Below are 13759 nucleotides of genomic sequence, written 5' to 3'. Positions count from 1 at the left end.
GGAGAATATTAAATAGCTTACCTACCTGTCTTAGTCCATCTTGAGGCAGAGCTGTCAGATTCTAGTACCATAAAATTCATGTTTTGGTTACAGAATTGCTGTAAAAACCTTGTAAAGATGACATCAGGGATTTCATGTTAACTTTTTCAAGATTTATACATAGAATTTTCTTTGCTTAATGTTAAATTTTCCTGCTGCATCAGGTCTTCATACTAAGCCTAGCATTTGAAACCTATCCTACTTTCTGGCTAAGGTATTTCCATCACCAAAATTAAGAATTTTACTACTTCCCCATATGGCTAAGTAAATGCAAGCTAAGCTACTTTCAATTGCCGTAGTGGAGCTCCACAGTGACTGAGTAAGATTGCAAATTCTGCAAGTTGTACTATTAATACATGACCAGAACAGAAACCTGATGAATTGTCCACAGCTGTGTTGCATGTTGGTTTTTAAGAAAGTGTTGTTGAACTTCCAGCTTTCCTGCAAGTCAAGTTTAGATTTTGGCAGGTTTTGACAGACTGACTGGCTCTAGTTTCAAAACAGCAGATTGAAGTGTTGAGCCAGTGAGGACCTTGGAATCCACAGAGGGGAATTCTTAGTTGAAAGGAATTTCATCTACAAATGAGATTTGACATCTATAAATCAGAGTGTGACTAACTTTCTTGTTAGGCAAATCCCAGTTTATATATAGATCTGACATTATGCTGTTTGCCTTTTTTCGTTGAATGACTTTAACACTCCCTATTATTTTTAGATAAAATTGGAAGCCATTGCTTTTAGCTGTATTTTCAAATGGTCACATTGGATTATACTTCTAGTACATATGTTAAAAATATGAATGGGGAAAATTCTGTACTTCTCAGGTGTCTTGCTGTTAAAAAAAAACAGAATTAAAGGGAGTCTGGTTCAAGGGACAGACAACACGTTACTGGAATGAAAGAGCGAATTCATGGTTTAGTAGTGTAAAAACAATTGTATTTGGTTTGGCTGAGCTGGAGCTCATTTGTGCACTGCAGCCCTCACAGTACTTTGTAAAGGTGTTGATAACCCAGCAGTTTTGGCTGCTGCTGGGCAGTGCTGGCATCCTATCAGCACTGTCTCTCCAACATTCCCCTCCATCAAGGGGCTGGGAATGGGCAAGACCCTGGGAGGGACACAGCCAGGCCAGCTGACCCAAAGTAGCCAAAGGGATATTCCATACCCATCAGTACAGATGACATCAGCTCAGATATAAAAGCCTAGGGAATGAGGAAGAGCAGGGGCATTTGTTCTTTTACAATGTTTGCCTTCCAGAGCAGCCACTACATGGGCTGAAGCCGTGCTTCCCAGGAAGTGGCTGAACATCACTTGCTGATGAAAAATAGAGAATAAACCTGTATTCCTCTTTAATTATGTGTGTGCAAACATCTGCTAGTTTTGGCTGAGTATTTTGTGGTTTTGGGGTTTTTTTTAGCAAACTGCCTTACCTCAACCAATGAGCTGTTTTTCATCTCATTTTCTCTGCCCTGTCCCACTGGGAAGGGGAGTTGATGGAGCATCTTGATGGGCACCTGGCATCCAGCCAAGGTCAACCCATTACAGCAATGTGTGTCCTTCTCTGCTGTCTTGCATGCTGTAATACTTGCTTTTTAAATAAAAATATAAAGGTGCAATACCAGAGTAGTTGTTTGCCTCCAGAAGTGCTTTGCAGTAGTTCCATAGAGTTGTTCCCTTCTTCAAATGTCTGTGCAGTTCATAATATATAGTGTGTAGGAAGCAAAAACATAGTGCTTTGGCCACAGTACAGTTTCTTTTTCACACCTTCTTTCTCTGCTAACTTTGAATATGTGATTCTTCTTGCATTCCTATGATTATGAATCCTATTGTCCTTTTTACTTACTGATTTTTGTTTTTGCTTTACCATAGTTTGAATATTTAACAAAAAATATTTAATAAGCTACTCTTTAGTACCTGATATTTGGTTGTAATTTGCACTGAAAAGGAAGATGCTGTCTTAGGAAAAGAAATTATAGTTAGGAAAATTCTCTGAGTTCACTGAATATTTTTAACATAGTTTTCTAACTGTTTTTGCAGAGAAATCAGAATGCAGAGATGCTGCTGTAAATTCAGCAACTGCCCAAGAGCTCTTACAACGTCTTGAATTTCGCACCATCTCTTCCTCAGACGTGACTCATCTGCATCGGCTGAAATCCCTTGTATTGCTACAGGATATTGAGAGATTGAAGGATGCTTTGAAACAATTCCAAGAACAATCTATGATGTCCCCTGGTAGGTACTATTCACTCATGTTCATACACTGATATTTTTGTATGAATTAAAATTCACACTGCTTTATTTTTTTAATTAGGAAGCTGTAAATAATGATGTAATAGCAAATATATGCTTATACAAGATATTAAAACATGATTCCCACCAAAATTACAGTGATATCCCTATTTCCCAGTTGTTTACAATCAATATAGAAGCTTTTCTCACTTTGCAGCAACTACAGAATACAAGATGATTCAAGGGTTTAAACCAATATTTTTTAAATCTGAAATGTTTTATGATTTAATGATAATTAAAGCATATTTTAAATACATTCTCATGGTAGACTTTTTAAATTGCAGGAATTAACTTGTTTATCTTGGAGATTTCACTCCTCCAGCTAAGGATTAATTTTACATGCACCAAAATCAATAAAACCCATTATTTTATTTCTTTCTGGCTTCTTTAATACAGAGACTTTGCAAGCTAAACTTTGATTTACTGTTTTGGTTTTGTTTAAATATAAGCATCTGGTTTAAGTTTCTCAAAAACACTGTTGATAATGCAAACATTTAAAGTTACTCTTTATAACAAATATTCTGAAGTAATTCATAAAAAGAAAAATTACTGTGTTAATAAATTTTTACATGCCTAAGGCACAGGCTTCTTCTGTTCTCTTTTATAAGCCCTATAATTTTAGTAGAATCTCTTATTGTACAGTTAATAGTTCTTCAAGTGAATGTGGGATCAGCATGTAGTTCACATGAGGTATAATGATTCATTTTTCATGTAGTCTTCATTTAAACAATCATTGCTACTAGTCACTAGAACTTGTGTTGCAGCATCAGACAAAAATCTACAAGATGTGCTGAATTTTCTTGCCTCCCAAAGAATTTAGTTATAGTTGAGAGCAGTTGCAGCATGAGACAATCTCAACCATTTTAAATCGTACTCTAAGTCTTTTGAAGAGCAACAGCAGAGGTGGTAGCGGTGTGGTAACAGTGTAGTTAAGATCATAGCCATCAGAGGCCTCACAAAGGCATTCAGAGAAGGGACATCTGCTTGTGACTTCATTAAATCATTTGCAGCATGATCGTGGCTAAAGATCCTCATCTACACTGGAGCCTACTGGCTGCTGTGTGTTGGACAGAGCGAGGAGAGAATGCCTGCCTGTGGAGTTCAGATCTGATACATTTTGAAAAGGATGCTCTTGGAGAAGTACATATGTATTCTTTTAAGGGTAGATGTGCAGTATGACAACCCTTAAGGTTCTGATGGATGTGAAGTATCCACATATACATGGAATGAAATCCTTCTGTGCATTTCAAGCCTACAATCTCTGATCTTAATTATAATCACATTGTCTCATTGATGTCATACACGTGTGCAAACCATGTAGAACTCAGCAGGAATTGTGAAGATGGTATTGCCCTTTATTGAATGAACTAATTCAGATTTTCTTGATTAAATCCAAGTGGAATTGAAGTGACAACATTTTGGATACTCTTTACAGGCCTTTTCTAACTTCTGTAGAATACAGTTGGAGTTCTGTTGGGTTTTGCAGCCTTGAGAAAAGTTGCTCTGTTTACTTTTGTATAGTGGAAATGTCAAAATGAAGAGAGAAAACAGAAGCAAATTAAAACCCCTAATTTTTCAATGTATGTATTTATCACTTGAAAAAGCAAAAGACAATTTTCTGAGTGATTTTTAAAATTCAATAATGTTTCTGCTGCTACAGCCTAGTAGTTGATTTTTTTCCCTAGTAGCTGCTGTCACTCTGGGCTCAATTCTAATCTCATTCCAACTTCACAGTGGTGTAACCATAGTAGTTCATTTTATATTCATGAGGTACAACAACATAAGAAAGTGGAAAAATACATTCTTATAAATTATTAAAGGATAATTAAGCACCTGCTAGTCATTAAGTTTCCTCAGCAGACTTTAAAAAATACATTCTCTTTGTAATTCTGGAAATTTAGTGAATGAAAATACAATGTTCTGAAATTTTACTTTGAATTAGACCTTTAATTATACTCTTTTTTTTTGGCTCAAAATCAGGTCATCTTGTCCAGTGTGGGTTTTTTACATTTTAGTTTTCACTCCTGAGGAGCAGGTGATAAAAGTTAAGAGTTATTACAAAGAGCTTTGTAATATAATACATTTATATAATAAGAACTTGAATTTGCTAATACGCTCTTTGTTCTATTAACAAATAATAAATTAAAAATGCACAGTACATAACATTTTTTTATTATTTTGTCTTATTATCTTGTCTTTTCTCTCTTTATTTTTACGGGGATGCAAAGTACTAGAAGGAAAGGTTATTCCATATTAACACGATAAAAGAACCTTTGATTTTAGGAAGGTGTATTATTTTTGCAAAATAAACATTTTATTTTATTCATTTAGTTCAAGAAATTGTATGTTAACCCTTTTTCCCATGGTTATGATTCTACTTAAGATGCCGTCATCAAGGAGGTAAAAATGGGTGCTGTGTTTTGTTCAGTTTTATCTTTAATTCCAGGAAGGAACTAAAGATAAGGAATTAAACAAAAAAAAAAAATAGAGAAGTGATGCATCTCTTCATATAAGTGCACATTCTCCACTAGTAAAAATTAGAAATTATCCACACCATTATGTCTTTTATTTCCTTATATAGGGATGTTATGGTTTTATCCAACTTTCCACTGGGATTACAAAGTCCCACTTGGCAAGCCTATGCCTACTGATGATAAGTGTGCTTTAGGATAAAGCCATGGGCTGTTCCCGGTCTGCAGACTGCAAATTCAGAACCACTAGTTCAATACCAAGATTTGCTCTTTCCTTTGCATCTCTTAGCTGTTACTCAGATTGAAAATTACAGTGCACCCAAAAGAAAAAACAAACAAGTAATAAATTTCTGTTTTATCTTAAGCTCTTAGATCCCAATTTTTGCAGACCTATTAAATAAAGTCCTGTCAAGGGTGATGGAAAGGTGTGATAAATTTTGCAGGAAAATGAAATACTAAGGAGATTCAGACACAAAAGTTATCAACATTAGCTATTATCTTTTAAACCTTCATTTAAATGAGAAAAAATACTTAAACAAGAAAATCTCTATGCTTCAGAGGTACTGGTTGTTCTGTTTAGTTGTCATCCTCTATCAACTTACCTTGTACTTTGTGCTCAGATACTCCATCAAATTGTCTTTGATCTTGTACGGGAATGATCAGACAAAGTTGAGGTTGGTCAAGAGTGTTCATGTGAACATCATTATTTGGAGTGTCATTGTTCTCAGTCTGTAAAAGAGAACAAAATGCCCTATTGCTTTCCATTTATTTGGTAGTCTTCAACAAAACATACTTACCTCTACCTAAAATCTTCTGTACATGCAGGGAAGACAATGTTTAGAAGTCACATAGACATGGATTTCTCATGATGGGGGCTTTGCTGTTAGAAAGTCTGTGGCCATTAGCAAAAGGAAGCCAGAGACCTTCATGATCCTCCTCAGTGCAGTTGGCAAAGGAGAAGAGCTGTGACTGGAAGTAATGCTCCCTTTGCTGGCTGGAAACTAACTTTGGAAATGAGAACTACTTAGTTCCCATTTCACATCAATTTTTGAAGCATAGGTGATCACCTAATTAAAAAAAAAATGTCATTATCTCCTAATTTATGAACTCATTTATGAACTTCTGCTCATCAACTTCATTCTGTTATCTATTAAAATTTTCTCTTTGTTGGTTGGTTTCAAATCTCAAACATACTCTTCCCTTGTTGCCTAGGAAATTATCACTCACGGCAGAGCTAGAAGCTTCTTTTAACTGTCTTTTTTTGGAGAATTGTCATTTATATAAGTCTTCATTGCAGTGGGAGGTACATTTTGCAGACTAGAATTAATATAGTTACTGTGTGCTAACAATGCAGAGGCTGGATATACAGAGGCCTTAAAATGATTAAATTTACACTTCTTTTTTTTTTAATTAATGAGCATTCAAAGAAAATGAAATTTGAAAACTGTATTAGCATAATGTTACAGAATCATCTTAAATATTATTATTATGTGATAAGTACTGCAGAAAATCCTATCATTAAAAATCAATAAAGTCACATAGGTAATCTCTGAATTCAAAGACAGAAGGTTTTTGAGGCTTTAATGCAACTATCTGTACAATATGACTCATTCTCAACTGGGCCTTCTAGATACTACTGTTAAGTTAAATAATGATCTGTGAAACTACTCTCCAGACAGAAAGAAGGCTTGCCCAGATGATCATGTCATTTCAATCTCGTTTTTTCTGAATTATTGAATCATAACAAATGGGAAATTTCAAAGTGTACGAGCAAAATTGTGTCTCATACAAATGACTGACGTCCTAAAATAAAATGCACCTGCTTACATAGACATTTTCAGGCATTAGTCTTCAAGGTCCAGTATGTGCATTGGTTTTACTGAAATGTTGATATTGAATAGAAACAGATGTTCACAGAAGTCTTTTTATTAGTGTTCAGAAATGTCATGGAGGTATTTCAGGATGAATGTGTTTTCTTTGTTTCAGATCATGCCAAGGTAGCTACATCTCTGTTTCACTACTGGATTACAGATATACTTCCTGTGAAGAACAGGAAATAAAGCTTTACCTATGTGTCCATATGCACAGGATTAAAAGTTAATATACAGACTCTTAACCAAGTAGCCTTGTTTCAGGAAGAGCAGTGCCAATGCACATTTGCACCTTCAGGTAAATGAACAAAAACTCCAGAAGACAATAAAGGTATAACTACATTGTGATTTTTGGGATGGGTTGGTCAAGAGTATGGCCTGAATCTTCAGCTGTATTAATATGTACATTTCACTTTAGGATAAGGGACTTGACTGGAATGATAAAGTTCTCTGTCTGGTATTTTGTTTAAGAAGTATAGTATTACGTTTTTTATTTGTAAGTTTATCATTCCTTTCTGGAAGTTATATTTCTTGACTTTTTTTGTATATCTGCTTGCCTGAAAAACAGAACTATATTTTTTTATATTTAAATCTAAGCAACATTATGTCTGAGGAATGTATTTTTGCTGAATAAACTGCTAAATTGTGGACATAGATACGTTTCTATATGTGGGTCATGTGGATCACGTAAGTCCTGTTTGGAATTATGCAGAAACTTGGATGGCATTTTCAGAACTACTACATGGCTCAGCCTGTTACAATCCAATGGGTTTCACTGACTTCAGAGTTATGGTACTGGGTGCTCTCTCCCTGATTACTGTGTAATCTGTCTACTGCTGTGTAATATTTCTGCAACTGAATTTATCCAAGTGTAGATACCACAGTAAGTAATATCCATGGTTGTAAAATGTTTTGGAATAATGAAGAAACAAGTGTGAGAGGCTCTTCTGTCTGCTGAGTCATTCATCTGACAGGTGATGCAGAGCAAACCATGTCTTATATCTAGGTGTGTTAGCTTTGTCGTCGGTAAGATAGGGGCAACATATTTAATGCCTCCGACATGTGCTTGGACATACACTACTGGTGAGACTGTACAAACATTGCATGGGATTTTGCTTAGTTTTTTCTCTTTCATTATATTGCCTGATATATCATGTTGCAAGGTATAGGTTTAGTGATACTCAAAATTTGTAACAAAAGTAAAATCATAACTCTTTCTAATTAGTTGCAGAAGTTAAAAGGGGTTTGGTAATACATCAAATGATTGCAGGTGCAGAAAAACCATTCTTACGGCTAAGGGAGCTCTGTGCAGCTCTGAAGAACTTGGGTTTGGTGTGTATCTGGTGAGAAAGTTATATAAACCAGACTTTGCAGAGGAGAAACTAGTAGTGTATTCCCTGTTTTAATGTTCCTGAATTGCTAACACATAGACATTGAACTGTAGTTATGACTTTTCACTGAGGTCCTGTGTGTCTCAGATTCCCATCTGGAGAAAGAAGAAAACATCATTTGAATGTGAAGCACCTAGATACTCTTTCTCAGCTGACTCATGGGAAATTAATCACTTCATCCTCATTTTGAGGTTTGAATGTTGCACAGTAAATGAGGCCTAGAAACTGCAAAACAGGATACACAGAACTCATTAGGTAAACATCATCTGTCCTAAACACTGAATATGAAAAAAATGAATGAGGTCATGTAATCAAAGAGACACTTTTGAAACACAAGTACAAAAGAGATCAAATTAGGACCACAAAAATAACTGTAGTGTCTGCATTTCCTAATACTTGAGCAACTGTGCTAGGGAGGTTATAGGGCTGCTGCCTGGAGTAGATCCCAAGACTTGGCGATTCCTTCTCTTTGTCCCTCTGGATTCCAGGTTAGTGTACCTGGAGATGTGGATGTCAGTGTAGATGACTCCAGTTTCCACATTTCCAGGTTCAGACAGTAGCAGTGCTTAAGCACATAGCTCAGGGACACACACACATGACACTCACATGGCTGACTGCACAGCCCTTTGATCCCTTGGATAGCAGGACAGCCAGTGTCCTGTCCCTGCCTGGGTCCTGGGCCTTCGTGCCCGCTCTGTGGCTCTCCTGCACACCAGCTAGTCCAGCCTGGAACACACTACCACATGTTCACACACCCATCTCACAGCCAATCGTGCACTCATGTCACAGCCTTCTTTATTGCTTTCATTTCTCTTATTTATTATTTCTCTTTCAGTGCTTGGCTATTTCTCATCATCACAGGATGGTCTGAGTTGGAAAGGACATAAAGGTCATCAAGTCCCAGCCCCCCTGCCATGATCAGGGATACTTTCCACTAGACCACATTGCTCAATATTAAAGTGATTTTTAAAATTCTACTGAATTTTGAATAGTTGTGTATAGATGAGCAGCTTTTGATATCTTTGCCAAACAAATATTTTCACAGAATCACAGAATGGGTAAGATTGGAAGGGATCCCCACAGGATCATCTGGTGCAGCCTCACTGCTAAAGCAGGGTAAAATTTTGTACTATTCCAGTGAGTAAAAGTTCACAGGTCAAAAAGGTACTTTGCTTGAACCAGGCAATAATGGATAAAAGAATACTTTTGCTCTCTCTTTTTTTTCCCTTTGCTTTCACCACTGTAAGAGCCTTATATTCTGTGCAGAAATCAGCTGGCCCCAGCTAAGCAAGCCCAGGAGCATTTCTGAGTACAGTCAGTCAGTGATATCTGACCTGTAATAGGAACTGAATCTTACACTTACCAAACCTGCCACAGTTGCACTAGCAGGGATTATGAAGAGTTTCAAGTATGCTAAGAGTTTAGAAAATCGGACCAAATTCAAGAAGATAAATCATAGATTGTCATTGTACATAAATGCAATTGCATAAGTGTATTTATTTCTGAACCAAATATGCCAGACTGTGATATGCTGAATTGCAACATGCATGAAGACACTTAAAAGCACTGCACAAAAGAACAGAGCAGAAAGATCTAGTTTAAAAGCAAAAGAAATGGACATTACTCATAATTTAAATTCGTCAGTGTACTAAAAATGGCAGCAGGTCCATATTTGACATTCTATTTGCAGTCAAAAAGATTTCATACATCACAATTTTAATACCTAGTCACTCTTCTGCACTGCTTCTCTAAAGAAATGGTGCTTAATCTCCTTACACTTTCTCAAGTGTATTTAAGCAGAGGTATCACAATGTGGCTGAGATATGAAAATTGAAAATTTTAAATTAATATCCACCAGTGAACACTGTTTTTCATTTCACTATACATGGCTCCTTCAACATAGCAATGAAAAATTTATCCCTTTAGATTTTCATGCTGAACTTATAAATGGGAAAGGAGATGGCCTTGAATTTTTGCTTCTTCAGCATCATTCAGTTTAATGAATATGCTGCATCATGTGGAATTACTGAAACATAGAAGATTTTTTTAAGTGGATTTTGCATCAGAATACTTCTGGCTAAACTGTACATTCACTATTATTAGCATATTTCAAACTTCTGTGAAGGCAGAACTTCAAAATTTTGGGTTCAAAACCTACATGGACTCCAAAAGTAGGAAGAATTAAAGGATCAAATGGAAAGTAATCTGCATGTGTCTTCAGAGGTTAACTTTCTAGTTTACCTTATTGAACAGTGGATGGTAAATAAGGAGCAGCAGCACAATGGGAGAGAAATCTGCTCTGAGAGGCAGTGGTCCCTGGCCAGCATGTACAAGGAAGACCACAGAGGCTGAAGGCACTTGAGACATGTGTAGTAGTGGATAAGCTGGTCAGTGCACTTGTGTATGCAAGGGTATGAGTTCAAAGCTATTATCTCTATATAAAGGTACATGTTTTATTCTTAAAATTGCCTGTAAGACCTTAATTTTTTCTCCTTTTGTGGATATATAATATGGGAATCAATCTCTAATGTTACAGATTTTTACTGCTTTGTAATTGCTGCATTATTTTAGGTAGTGCTTTACAATTGTGTATAGTTATAAATTCCTTAATGTGTTTTCCATGGCAGCTGGCTTTTCTCTCCTGCACCAGTGTAGGGAGTTACTACTCAATAGGCTGAATGTCTGAAATGACATTGCAGGGGGGCAGGGGGGGAGGAAAACTTCAAAAAAATTCAAAAACAAGGAAGGAAAAAGTGGTGAATGGTAGCATGAAGGCAGAAGATTTTTAAGTTGTCTTTCACCAAAGAAAACTTATTTCACCTACTAAAAATACCATGCATATCATAAAACAAGTCCACAGACATTGAGTGGAAAGAGGTGTGTGTTTTGCATGTACAGGATGCTACACATTGGGTATAATAATAGAAAGTGGTAGTGCAAAAGATGGCAATCTGTAGGACTGGGAAAATGTATTATATTTAATATTTAGGGAAACCTCAGGTTTTAGCTATGCAGGTTTTGTAGTTAATTGCATCAGCCCTGGATTGCTCCTAAGGAAGGCTGTATTGCACATGTTTATGCAATGAAGCTTCACTCTTTACTGCTTTATCCTCTGCATTGCATCTGAGTAAATGTTGTTGTTTTAAACTGTTTGATGTATGCAGGCCTAAGGGGAGGGGGGACATGTATTTTAGAAAAGCAGAAATTTAGATGCTGTATTTGTTTACTGTCTCTAAGAATCTAGGGAAAAAAATCTATATATTCTATGATTATTTGAAACTACATATGCACCATAGTCAGTGAAGGTCAAATATATAGCTTTAATAAGCCTATTCTCTAAGTTGACTGCTTAACTTTGTATAATTAATAGTCTGTAGTCATTTTAATGAACTCCATACTCTAATAAAGTATATAAGCAAGCTGTAGTTCTCTTCTACATTATTACTGAAAGGCTATGTCCTGTTTTAGGATACATAATGGGCAAAAAAGAAGTGTAATCTAAGATTGAAGAGGAATATCTCAGCCACATTGTGATACCACACAAAAACAGGAGGAACTTTTCTTTTGCATCAACTCTAGGCTGCTATAGGTTCCATCAAATAGGGGCTGCTTTTCTTCACTTTCAAGATCTTTGCCAGTTCTCTCTATCCCTCATTCAGTGCACAGATTATTCCTCTATCTCTATCAACCTCTGGTATTCATTTCCATCACCCATTTGCCATACTTCAGATTTACACATTTGTGCTTTTTCCCCACAGTGCTTCCCACAACTGTACAGCACAATCTTTCCATTGTTTTACTTTCCTTCTTTAAAGCTCTCTTTTGCTGTGATCCTGCCCAAAACCTTGGCCAAAACCCCAAGCCTGGACAGCATGATGCTAGGACAACTGCCTGTTGTGCTGACTAATGTCTTACTGTCTGTATACTCCCACATCAATCTCCCTGTTTTCACTGCTGTTTTCTCCTTTCCTAAATCAGTAGCATGTTTTGCCCTGCTGCACAGCAGCACCATTGCAGCCAGTTCTGTCACCTCTGAGTGTGCTCAGGAAATATAATAGACCTGTCTACAATGGAGAACATGTTTGAATCTGTGGGCAAGGTTGCTGATAGTTTAAAGTGGCCTCATAATTTTATATTGCACACACGATCAGTCTGGTAAAACGGGGACCTGGTTCTCCCCAGCAGGTGCTTTGGAGACAATGTTCTTCTGCATCTTGCTAAAGAGATCTTGGAGGCATGCAGTCATGCCTCCTGACTTCAGATGTCTCCCGTGTAGCTTTTACCATCTGAGCTGCCTGTCCTAAAGAACTTCCTAATCACTGGGATTAAATAGCCGGATATAACTGACTGCTGCCAGACATCTATTTTAGAACTGGAACAATAGTACCAATGGGAGAACTTAGTGCTTTATGTTGACTAGTATGAAAGCATAAATAGGTTAGTCATGAAAACATGAAAACATCTGCATTGCAGGCATCTTGGTCTTGTTAACAAAAACAAAAACAACAAAAAAAAAGGAATGAAAAAAAGATCATTTACTGCACCTGAGAAAAGGACAGAAATGTGCATGTTGCATAGCCAAAACATCACCTGCTCCCGAGACTGGTCTGGCAGTGGCAAACTCTTTCAGCTTGGACAGGGCTATGACCTTCTCTCCTTGATTCTTTCATGTCTTCTTGTGGGAAGCTACTGCCTGGGAATGGTAAAAAGGTAAGGGTGAGGAAGAGGAAGAAGCTGTTGTACAGCTGTGCCTGGAATTCACCCAACATGAGCTGAGGAGATGCTTCTCCCATTCTTCTTACTTCAAAGCCTCCACCATTTCTCAGGCAGACTCAGTAGAAGTTTGCTGTGTGATTCATTCCTCCTCCCAGTGACAATAATCAAGTGGAAGTGACTATAAATGCTCAAAGAAAGAGTAACCATTGCTGGGAACTGATCAACCATTACCTAGATTCTGCAGAAGGAATCAATACCAAATACGGTTTCTTGAGAATCACAGGTGTAATCACTGAACTCTGTAGACATAACGATAACTGATCTCTGGCATGTGGGAGCTTAAAATGAAGGTCATGTACAAATCTGATTGAAATTCAGGGAAAGCTGCTTGGCTTATTACCATGGCTATAGTACTGGATTCTATTTACATTAGTAAACATTTTAAAATACTTGACATGTGATTCAATTAAATCTGTGATTGCAAGCTGACAGACCAAAGTTCATTGATTTTTCCAACCACATTAAACTAAGTACATGGCAGTGTTTCATTTAGGCTGTCTGCTTAACCCTTTCACCTTGATTAAATTACCCAGAATAAAATTAATGTGTAAAATATTAAATAACTCTAAATTTCTAAATTAGAAGGCATTGCAAGAATATATTCATCTTGATGGTTTCTGACCTACATTTATTACTGTATGATTTACAATTTGCTATGGATCACATTGTTATCCAGATGGCAAAAATCACTCAGAAAGTTTTTTCTCTATACTCATTCAGTAAATTGATAGATTCGTGGAAGGTAAGACAGAAAAGGCCATGAGATTATCTTCTCTGACCCCATCTAGATCCCTGGTCATAAATTTTCCCTTTACTTCAGGGCGAAGACCAGTCTGACAAAAGCACAATTTGTGGTTTTCACTAAAGCAAGTCCTATACAGAGACAGGTCAGCTTGATTTAAGGACATCAAGGAATGAAGACTTA

The 13759-nt window shown here is 36.8% G+C and overlaps 1 protein-coding gene across 6 annotated transcripts in view; it reads left to right on the top strand.

Moving 5' to 3' along the window:
• The window catches only part of ERICH1 (glutamate rich 1), an 88365-nt gene that overhangs the window by 57761 nt on the left and 16845 nt on the right, over positions 1-13759 (top strand). For 3 of the 6 annotated variants that reach the window (XM_072926419.1, XM_072926422.1, XM_072926421.1), the window contains exons 5-6: positions 2074-2268; positions 2610-5220. In XM_072926419.1, coding sequence (XP_072782520.1) covers positions 2074-2268; positions 2610-2716 — 302 coding nt within the window. In that variant the 3' untranslated portion in view covers positions 2717-5220. Of the gene's footprint in view, positions 1-2073; positions 2269-2609; positions 5221-6782; positions 7322-13759 lie in introns of those variants that run through there. The other 3 variants (XR_012054879.1, XM_072926420.1, XM_030267271.4) reach the window with 2 other exon arrangements.

Source organism: Taeniopygia guttata, chromosome 3 (genome assembly GCF_048771995.1).
Source record: "Taeniopygia guttata chromosome 3, bTaeGut7.mat, whole genome shotgun sequence".
In the NCBI taxonomy this organism is placed as follows: domain Eukaryota; kingdom Metazoa; phylum Chordata; class Aves; order Passeriformes; family Estrildidae; genus Taeniopygia; species Taeniopygia guttata.
The sequence above is the reverse complement of the archived record's forward strand: the minus strand, read 5'-3'. Positions and strand labels throughout refer to the sequence as shown.